Source organism: Sciurus carolinensis, chromosome 2 (assembly GCF_902686445.1).
Source record: "Sciurus carolinensis chromosome 2, mSciCar1.2, whole genome shotgun sequence".
Taxonomy (NCBI): Eukaryota; Metazoa; Chordata; class Mammalia; order Rodentia; family Sciuridae; genus Sciurus; species Sciurus carolinensis.
The window spans coordinates 142,975,477-142,987,121 of record NC_062214.1 but is presented as its reverse complement, the minus strand read 5'-3'; the positions used below and the strand labels follow the sequence as shown (position 1 = coordinate 142,987,121).

The 11,645-nt window shown below is 30.1% G+C and overlaps 1 protein-coding gene across 2 annotated transcripts in view; it reads right to left on the bottom strand.

The window, feature by feature from the left end:
- Positions 1–574: 574 nt before the first annotated feature.
- Positions 575–11,645, bottom strand: part of Lrfn5 (leucine rich repeat and fibronectin type III domain containing 5) — a 267,764-nt gene continuing 256,693 nt past the window's right edge. Inside the window, exons 5-6 of one of the 2 annotated variants that reach the window (XM_047540646.1) lie at positions 6,064–6,107; positions 575–916 (exon numbers count right to left, since the gene is read on the bottom strand). In XM_047540646.1, coding sequence (XP_047396602.1) covers positions 899–916; positions 6,064–6,107 — 62 coding nt within the window. In that variant the 3' untranslated portion in view covers positions 575–898. The remainder of the gene's footprint in view (positions 917–6,063; positions 6,108–11,645) is intronic. The other variant, XM_047540648.1, reaches the window with a different exon arrangement.

Here is an 11,645-nt window from a genome sequence, read left to right as displayed (position 1 = left end):
TGTGTCGACACTGCTTAAACATGACTGAATTAATGTTTTGCTAGTCATCAAAGATATTCTAGTTCTGTGTATACTGGTGTAAAATCATATGCATGTTTTTTATCCTGAAATTGTACAGAATTAGAGAAATGGGCACTTATATTGACACATAAGTCCTGAAATTATTAAAGGCTCTCTTGCCCTGATATCAAGAAAAGCGATGAATCAAATTTGATTATTAATAATGTGCCTGTTATTTTCTGAAGTCCCACTGTATGAAGAGAGACCCCAATATCTCCTGCCTTCAATGAGGCATAAAGCTCCTGTAAGATTATTTAAATAGCTGTACTGCTCTTCCATAGATGTGGGTATCCTTCTCAGTCATGGAATTAATTGTTTTAATGCTATAGAAAATCTGTGATTCCTCGAGATTTTTGCACTGCTGGAAACAAAACTGTATTATGAGTTATTGAAGAACTCATTTCACCACTCATGCTTGATGCAATAGGTTCTTCCATAAATAAGGCACTGTGCAAATTCTGTCATAGTAAAACATTTATTTGTTAAAGTGATATAGATTATTCAAGATTCTACAGTCTGTTAAATCATGAATGGCAATGTAAGATGAATTGATACAGAACTTGATGCCAATGTAGTTATTTTTTTCCTTTTCTTCTTAAAAAAAATACTGTAGGTCATAAGAAAAAAAAAATTTGGTTTGAAAAGGGCATGAACCATGGTCTGATGGAGCCTGTTCCACTGGCATCAGAGAATTCTGCCTCAGCTCCTGTGGACAATTTTCTTCTAGGACAACAGTTCAACAATTAGCCTTTGTGAACTGAAACTTTTTTGTTTTTAAATTTTATCCAGTAAAAATATCAGTGGCAACGTTTTTCAGGAGAGAGAGAAGTGGTGCTCTTCAGATTAACTCCAGCCTCTGAAATGAAAAAGAAAAAAAGAAAAGAAAAGAAAACATACAGCTAATAAGAACATTGTGCTAGTAATCTCAAAGTTACTGAACTATAAGCAATCAGGTACAAATTTCTTGCCATAAAATATAAGACACAAACCTGAATCATATCTAGACATGTACTCCATATCTACTCAATCTGAAAATGAATATATAAAATAGTCTTTTTAAAAGAAATATAAATGTATGAAGCCTAAGTAGTTATGTAAGTCATGCCATGAAATAGTATTTTCCCTTCCTTTGTTTTTCACATTTACACCCTCAGAGTAAGATAAAATAATGATTTTCTTTGTTAATACAAGCTATTTAAGTTTTGACATATATTTATAAAGGTTTGTAAAATATGAACATATTAGATCAAATTTGTTTCGTGTTTCTAAAGCCTAAGTGATCTCTTTAGTTTTAAGATTCTGCTGAGAATTTTGTAAGATATTAAAATTTCATAAAATCGTACAATATGTTTAATGATAGTGAAGAATAGTATTTATCTTCACTAATTGGTTCTTCTTCATGTACAGAAAAAATAAATGTAAAAACATAATAATTCACAAGCAAAGGCAAGTCATGGTTGACTTAAATATGATTTGGAAACAAAATTATATTAAAAAATTCATAAGAAGGTTCAAATATAAGACTGAAAGTATTTTTTCCTTCAATATGGTACTCAGTTTTCATGGATACGTAAATTCCATTCTTGACAAATAAGGAAAATAATGTTTGAAAAATATATTTTCATATATCTGATGTTGAAATAAGTTTTCTCCTTTTCATTCAAAAATGATTACATGTTTACTAGTTTCTATTTAGGATTCATGAATTGTATGGCATAATTGCATCATGAAATAGATTTTTTCCTTACTGAATCTTCTTTATTAAAACAATAATATAGAATGCTTTTGGATAACTTCATTCAATAAATTTATTGTCATGTTAAAATTATTTTTTGATAATTTTTGTGAAAAATGTTGATAAATGGTATTTAAGAAAATATTTTGAAATATTGAAAAATGTGAATAAGTGATATTATTTTTGGAGCCAACAATAATTTTTCAGTACTCTCAAAGAATGCAAAGCACCCAATGTTTAAAGATAGTTAAGGGAGTAACATAGTTTCAATTTGTTAAAAACAAACAAACATAGATAGATAGATAACTAAATAACCTTGATAATTACCAAAATATAACTATTACTATCATACTTTACCTGGAACAGTTTCAGTAAAGTATAACAAAATTACCTTCAAAATATAATTGATATACCTCCTCGAATTCTTCCTTTTTGGATTTTTAGCATGAATCAAATTGGTGAATTGGAAGACAATGTTTTTATATTTTCAGTAACATACCACTTTTGATAAAAAAATATATTGTGCTAAATTTCAAGTTACAGAAAGTATTAATATGAAGATTCAATATATCTATAAAAATTATAGTTGGTGATATACCTAGTTTGACTTTGCCAATCACAAATCTTTCTAGGATAACAAACTTTAATACCAAGTTTGGGATATTAGATGTATAGGTTAAACATCCCTTCTCTGAAATGCATGGGATCAGAAGTGTTTTGGAATTTAGATTTTTTTCAGACTTTGGCATATTTACATCTGTCTATGTAAGAGATAGACAGATAGATCTCTAATATAGAGACAGACAGACAACAGGGTATCTTAGGGAACAGACCCAAGTCTAAACACAAAATTCATTTATGTTTCACACACACTTTAGAGACTAAAGATAGTTTTACCCATTTTTAGTGAACCTATTTGCCCACAACCCATCCCATGAAATCAGGTGTGGAATTTTCCACTTGTGGCCTCTCATGTTTCATATACTAGAGATTTTGGATTGGGGATTTTTGGATTAGGAATGCTCATCATGTACAAATAAATATCTGCTCAATATGTACTTATAAATATCTGCTTAGCTCTTTGGCTTTTATTTTATGTATTATCCCATCCCTGTATTTTCCCATTGTTTAAAAAATATTGCTATGTGCTTGTCAATATTATTGAATTTTTATTCATTTATAAATTAATGATTTCTCAAAAAGAACTGCATGTTTCATGTTAAGTGCATACATATAAAAGATTTTGATAGTCTAAATTTTTAGAAACACCTTAATTGATACTAAACAGAATAATTACAAATCAAATTTATTAAAAATCAGAAACCAATCACTTCATAGATTGGTACAAATAACTAGAACATGTCATGTTCTTGTGCACACACACAAACACACACACACACAGCATGTGTATTTTATTGGTTTGAATACAGAAAATATTCCTTTAGTTTTTTGGTACGTGGATTGAATCCAAGGGCACTCTTATCACTGAGCTAGACTTAATTTTTTTTTAAGATAAGTTCTTTCCACCTTGGCAATGTAGGCCTTGAACTTGTCATCCTACTGCCTTAGCCTCCTTAGTAGCTGGGATTTCAGGTGTCCATCGCCATGCCTGGCTCAGCAAATAATCCTTAAGAAATTTTACTGAAAGACATTTTCAGTATAAATGCAAACTAGTCAACAATTCCTATCTTAATTGCTAAATAGAGCATATCTCTTATCTCACTAAGTTCTTTTTAAGAATAAAAATATTTGCCAAACTTAAGATCATATTGAAGGGCCAGTTAATGTGTAGAGTTGTCATCATCACTAATTTTACCAATGATTCCTCTCACCTTTGTTCCTGATTCCTCTTAGTGTGTGTGATTAGAATCTTGGGATTTTATTACAGAAGAATTGTATGTGCTACAGTGAAATATTGCAAGCTTATTCTATTTCTATATGTATTTAGGAAGGCGCATAAAGTAGAAAAATCAGAATAGGGCATATTCTGGCAACTGGAATTGAAATATGTTTTTCAACTTTATTCATTTGAGAAAAGATTCACCTTAGCTGGCACCTCAGTCTGAAAGCTACAGAAAATATAGAGCTGAGAAGCTGTGATTACAAAGGGGCTCTGCCAGCACTTTTCTGCTCTTCATTCACACAGTAAAAATGCTGCTGAGAGTGCAAAAGGTTATAAGAAGAAAGCAAGCACACAGGTCAGTTCCTCCAGAGGGGGCACCACTGGTCCTGGGGACAGCTGTAGAAATGATAGTGTGCTACAGCAGGAATCACCAAGAATGCTTAGGCTGAGGTCATACAGTAACTTAAATCTGATAACAGTAATGTAGCGGGAGCTGCCTAACCAGTGAATAATGTATTGACGCTAAATTTTGGTAAAATTATTTTTTCTATGGATTTGTTTTCCTTGTTAATGCTTATAGGAAAAAAAGAAAATTAGAAAATTATGAAACAGACATTATTACCTCATGTAGATATATGACTGCCTGATCGATGTGATCCTACAACATGTACAATCAGAAAAATGAGAAATTATACTCCATTTTTGTATGATTTATCAAAATGCATAAATGTCTACTTTCATGTATAATTAATTAGAACAAACACAAAATAATAAAAAAAAGAAAATTATGAAAGTTTCTATTACATTATAATAGCAGTTTGTTTCGTAAAGGGCTGAGGAAGGGTTCAGCATACAGTTTTAAAAAGATGACATATTCTACACGCACACACGCACACACACACACATAAACAGTCATGTATATCTAATACGAAGGATACACATAACATGAATTCTCTTCCTAGTGAAAGAGCTAATCACTGGAAAATGAAACATCAGATTATTATAACTTGTATATTAATGGTAGACTACAATTGGTTTACATTACTTCTTATTTTAAAATATATTTTCAAATGTTCTATGATTAATACTAGATATAGTGGGATGAAAAAGTCATCATTAAATATTTATGTATTTACCAAATTGGCAAATCCTGTGCTATCTCTAGCAGTACAGGGACTCTCATAAGAAAGAACAAATTTTACTTTCTAATAATATGATAAAATAAGTAAGCCCAATAAATGATTTATAATAATAATTACATGAATTATGAATATTTTGAAAATATTCGGAATTGTACTTCTTATAGATTAATCTTCTCTTAATTATTTTCTGAAAGTATCCTAATTTTCAGCTCAGCTGACTGTCCAAGTCACAAATAAGTGAATTTTTAAAAATGAGAGACAAAAACAGAAGGAAAGTGAAGGAAGCAACAGAGACAGAGACTGACTGGGGGAGACCCAGTTTCAAAACTGAGGGAGAGATAAAAGGCGGTGTTCAAGCAAGGCACCTTCATGCAGTTCAATTCAGTACTCAGAGCACAGAGTATGTGCCCGACACTGTGCTATTGATTGTTTCCAGTGAGCCATCTGTTCTTTTTCTGTGAGGTAAAAATGGAATCTTAAATTCAGTAAAGAAATGAAGCATAAAAATTCCTTCTTTGATGTGGGATGGAATTCTTTAGGGAAAACTATAACATTGATCAAATTATTTTCTTTTCAAATATGAAAAGTTAAAAAACAAGAGCCGATTTTTACTATCAACAAATAAATCAATGACCTTTTTAAGACTTATAAAAACAATATTTTTTTTCTGTGCCAAACCTCAAACAAATGTCTGATGCTTCCAGCTGTTTGAACAGATTGCTTAAGTGCTATTCTGCTCTGGAAACACACTTTCTGATCCAATTAAAATGCAGGAATCAAATACTCATTTGAAACTTCCAAAAGGGGGAAAGAAAAACACTCAAGAAGAATAATTGGTTGCTGACAAAAGGAATACCATGAATATTTCATGTGTAGTATTTTGCTCCATTTTAAAGTGGCTTCATTCATTTTAGATAACAGCAAAACACTTGTGTTCATCCATTTTCAATGAGGTGTAATGTATCCTCTCACCTCCTCTTAGGACATGGAGGTCAAGGATAGGAGCAAATTCATTCTTATCAAGTTACTGCCTGCCTGTTTGGAAATATTTGTAAAAATATCAATTATATCATGTATAACTATAAAAGTGACTCCAATGTCACGTAGAACAGTATTAGTAATACCTTTATTTTTTACAGTGTGAATCAGACATGTTCAGTTAAGTTTAAGTGGAAAATTTTGACAAGTTGCACAAACTAGCAAGTCAAAAGTTAGAAAACTCAAGTGTAAAATAATAAACCCACTTGAGGGTTGAAGTATGTGACAGGTTATAAGATTCTCACCTGTGTTTCGTGGACATTCTGGTCAACATTAGTCAGCAAAGCATCTGGGAACAAAATTTTCAGTGTCATGAACAATTCACTTTTTGTTTTGTTAAGAAACAGTCCTTTAAGACCTTCCTTACTGAAATCTTGGTGACTTCTCTTTAAGATTCATCTACATTGTCTTAACTGTTACTGGGTTAGTTGCAAATGACTCTTACATTTTATAGTTCTTTTTGGCTACTTCCTGAACTGTAATAGTATAAAAGCAGAATTTTAAAATATATTGTTCTAGTAACTACAATGAATAATTTTCAACAGGGAATATTTGTTCTGCCAGAGTTATACAATGAAATCAAGTTTCTATTCATTTTTCCCTGCTCAGAATTAGCCTATGGTTGCATATGATTAATATGGAAAAGTGCATCAATTAAAAAATATTTCACCACAGTAATACAGTTGAGCCATATTCACCACACAAAATATAAAAGAATCATATACAATATTAACCATCATTCAATATTCACTCTCCAAACAATAGCATGTATTATAGAGAATCCATTCATTTTTATGTAAATGCAAACATTCTGCCTTTTTATTCATGTATATATACATATTGCCTATAAATGTTTAATACCATTATAGAACCCTGAATATCATACATCACATCTCTTTGCAAAATATTTTCCTTGCACACAAATGCTACTAATTATTTAGAAGTGGTGCAAGGATAAGAAAATCTAGGTGTCTAGAAGGACAGTCATCGTCAGGGTTCACAGATGAGTGTGACTAGGACAAAATATAAAAAGGTATGTCCAAATTACAGAGAAAAAATGATTAGGGAATTTGATCATGGTAGAGCCAACAATCATATTTCATAAGCTCTATTACTTTATAAAATTATTTTTGGATATATTCTGGAGCATCATCATATCTGCACAGCCTATTATTAGTTAAACATACAATCACTTCCAACTACATATACATTAAATGAAAGGGCCTCCATGACTTTCTCCTAAATCTATTTGAAAATGATTCTTTATCATTTTTAAAATTCATAAACATTAGTTACTGATTTGAAAAGAATGGGTGAAATTAGATTGTAGATATGTTTAGCATTCAAAAATTCAAAAAAAATAAGTATGTACTGGTAAGTCTATGGACTGTTATTATCTGATAAATTGCCATTTATATGATTCTTCCTGGAGAAGTTCTCTGATAGACAATTTATATCTACTTTTGTTTTATCAATCACAAAATAACAAATTCATATTACAGTAAAAAATTGTGCTTTTAAATAATTGTATATCTATTTGTATATTTACAATTAGGAGACTTGACTCTTATCCATTGAGTACATATGTATTATGAGTACATATACAGATTTATACGTACACAGAATATATATATATTTATTTAAATGTTAACTTTATGTTGCAAAATTTTACTTAGAAATAGTTGAACATAATTAGAAGGCAGAGTGGTACACTGAATACCTCATTATATTGATTATTTGTGATGTTTGATAGAATTATAGTATTGCTTAATGAAGTGATTTAACACAAATATATTCCCACTTAAAAATTGTTAGTTTTTATAACCCACTTCAGATGACACCATGTTTTTCAGATGGATCAATCACAGGAATATATTTACCATTCTTTATATTTTAAGGTGTCTCCTGCACTAGTATAAAAAGTATGGATTGTTTCCTTTAAAAAAATAAGGAACAAAGAAACACTTGACAAAAGTAATAGCATTTATAATGCCAGCATATATTTATCTAACAAGGGAAGGAAAGGACTGAGTAATCTGAAAGGCAGAGGTTTGAAACTTTCAAAAATCCAACTGATTTTTCTTCTGTTTCTTTCCTTGAGGCAATTTTAATGATATATTATTTGCCATAAATTATTCAATGTCACTAATAGCATAAGATAAATTATGATCATTACCATTTTTAACAAGCTAAGAGGGAAAGAAAATCATACTCTTCTATTCAAAGTGACTGTCAACCCTGTCCACAGTCACACAGGAGCATCCTCAGTTACCTTGGAAACACTGCACTGCTTTTGAGACACAAGGGAATGCTAAGCAAGGGGATGATAACACATCATATCCATTATGTCTAATAGGAAAGGATATTGTTTTCTTAGATTTTTTTTCCCTTTGGAATCCAGGGATTGCACTCAGAGGTGCTTAACCACTGAACCACATCCCCAGTCCTTTTTTAAAAATTTTATTTTATTTAGAAACATGGTCTCATTGAGTTGGTTAGGACCTTGCTAAGTTGTTAAGGCTAGCTTCGCACTCATGATCCTCCTGCCTCAGCCTCCCGAACCACTGGCATTACAGGCATCTGCCACCATGCCCAGCTTTTCTTGGCATTTTAAAAAACAAGTGGAAATCACTCATGTTAAAACAATAAGCTTGTATCTGTTGTCGTCTTTGAATAAATATCTCATTTGCTTTTAGAATTCTATCCAAAAGAAGATGTTTTATGTTTATACACTTTTAAACTATTGGAATTTTAAAGATTATTTGAGTTTATTACTGTACATAAATTGAATAGAAACACTAAAACTTATGAATGGAAAGGCAATTGAGATGAACTTTGTAATAATTACTCTTAATTATTTTAGATATATAGAAGTTTCTTTTCAGAAATAAAAGCAAATATTTAACACTATTAAAAGCAAGTACTCAGTTTTAAATCAGACAAATAGTTCACAAAAAAGTGAAAATAATAAAAATATTCCTTTAGACAAGTAAATATTGACCACATTTAATTTTTAGAAGTTCTTCAAATAATGGTGGAGAGAGTATGTAATTTTCGAGAGAGTTGATTTCTTAGGTTTATAAATCATTTATAATGCTTTAGAAACATTCTAAAACTTTTTTGCTTAAATAAGTATGCCAAGCAATCAAAATCAACTGTTTAAAGCAAAACTAGTGTATTGAGAAAATCAAAATCAAAACCAACTGACTCCATTAACGGTTAGAAAAACTATAGGAAATAAACTGGTCACAGTGTCAGTGTTACTTGTTGCTTTATCCAATTTAAATAGTTCAATTTAGTGTATTTGTGTATTAAACTATTTGAAGCCTAAAAGTTAAACTATTCATCAAACCAAATGTTGCTTCTTAGAATTTTGAGGCTAATTTGGGTTGTACATTATCATTGTGACACTACTATAACAGTAGTTTGATATTTTTCAATTTGAGGATGATTATACAAAAGGGACAAAAATAACATAGGACCCATATTTTTTTAAAGAATGTTTAGAATGAATGCCTGTTAAAATATGCTTAATGGTAGTAATTATGCTTTGTAATTTTGTTTGAACATTGAATAAGCTGATAATATAAAATGGCTAAAAATTAAAAGTAATTAAAGACAAGAGAATGAAAAATAGCATATCAATTCTGTGTATACTCAGCAGCAACAAACAACAGACCACATGTTTAGATCATAGGTGATAGATAAATAGATAAATTAGATAGATAGATAGATATGACTGATTAAGAAATGACAAGTGACAGAATGAAAAACTAAAAATAAATAAAATAATTTCTTTTTGTGGTGATATAATATCTGATCATAAACCTTAATTGTGTTAATTAATCAAAATTCTTATTACTACCCACCTCCCTGGACCCGCTGATTTATTTATCTAGTCATTTGCTCATTCATTCATATTAACAACTATTCTGTTTCAGACATTGTAGTAGGTACCACTCATTTTCTCCCTAAGTCAAAATTGCATTGCATACTTAACAAATACAAAACACATTTGACTTTTATCTTAGATCAGTCATTGTTGATCTTTCAAAATATAAACTCTGGTAAGATAGATCAAAAGTTTGCTTTTAAGAACAAATGTGCATGAGTTTGGTTAATACAATCTGAATACAATCTAGTAAAAGTAATAAAAATTGAATTATTTTCAGTGATTTTAGTCAAGTAAAATAAAATTCAAATGGTTAGATACCATAGGATTTTAAATATCTAGGAGAAATAAGGTATTTTTAATGAAATCGTCATTAGACAAACAAGCCTGATTGATATTCATTTTAAAGACCATGGCAACTGTAAATCATAAAATAAATTCATTCATAGCTTGGAGAAGTTATGCTAAACTGCTGTGTTACATAATTTCAGGTCCTCCTTATCGTTCCTGATTGCAGAAATTATTTCCTTAGGGATTTATTTCTTTAAAACCTGAAAGCTTTTGTCCAATAAAGAACTTTTAATACTGTTCTTATCAATCTATGAAGGGGAAGAGTAATGTGTTATTGTCAATCATCACCTCATGAGAAACAGTGCAACTGATGTTAATTTAAAATGCAGATTTGAGTTACAGTATTATTAGAGTAAGAGTTTTGAAAATATACCATTTTGAGTATTGCTTTTGATTTCACAAAGCACAACCATACCTGTGAACTGTTATGTTTCTCATAGAACTATGTTTGTGAACAATGTGTTATAATTAGACTTTGTAAATGTGAAAGGCAAACTTTTCAGAGAGGGAAGCAACAGAGAAGGAACTTAGGAAACATAACATGAGAAATTTTGTTTAAGACTGTGTGAAAAATTATCTCTAAGTGCTTCAAGTTTATGAAATGATAAATTACAGATGATAAGATGTGACTGTGGAGTTAAAATTAACTGGAATCTTTGTATATGCCTCTACCAGAGGGAAATTAAGCTAATAATTTCACATTCTGCACTTTTGCTTTAAAGGATATTAAAAATTATTTGAAATAATTAATGAACTTTTACTGTGTATTTAACTTACTCCTAGAGAGTATACGGCATATATTAAGTACCCACCAATTATGTTAATGGCTGAAATATAATATTCATTTGTGCCAGATAATGAGTCTAAGTTCTCACATGAACCATATCTTCAACACAAAATGAAAATAAAACAAAAATCAAAGAAAATTAAACTTTCATGTTAACAGTACTTATAGATCATTAGTAAAACACCATCATGGTAGTATATTATTTTTTTTCAACAAGTAGATAAGGACATTTATCTACAGATGTTAATTTCAGTGAATTTCCTAGAATGTTATATTATTAAGAAACAATATTATTTTCAGGATAACTTCAAAATCCTTTATAAAAATGGTATATTCCTCACTAAGTTGCATGATATCTTATTAAATTTATCATTGCCTTTGGTCAAAATAATAAATGCATTTGCTTTAATAGGAAAACATTCACATGTAGAATTACAGAACAGAAGGGGAAAAGTCACTATTTGGTTAAGGAGCAATGACTTCATATTACTTAAAATGTGATGAAAACTCCATTAGAAGTTTTTTAGTTTACTTGGTGATAAAAATAAGCACCCTTTTCATAAAGGCAGTCTTAGATTTGACTCCCCTTCTTTAACTTGTGATAAGAATATATAAAACATTCATTCAGCAAATATGAGTTGAATAAATGAAAACAACTTCATATGCCCAGGTAGAGTCATACAAAATTGTGGCCTATGACACAAAACTGATAATTTTTGATTTTTTGATAAACACAAAATAAATTGCATTTTATTTTATTTCCACTGGAAAGCTGTGTCATGGAGTGAACATCTTAT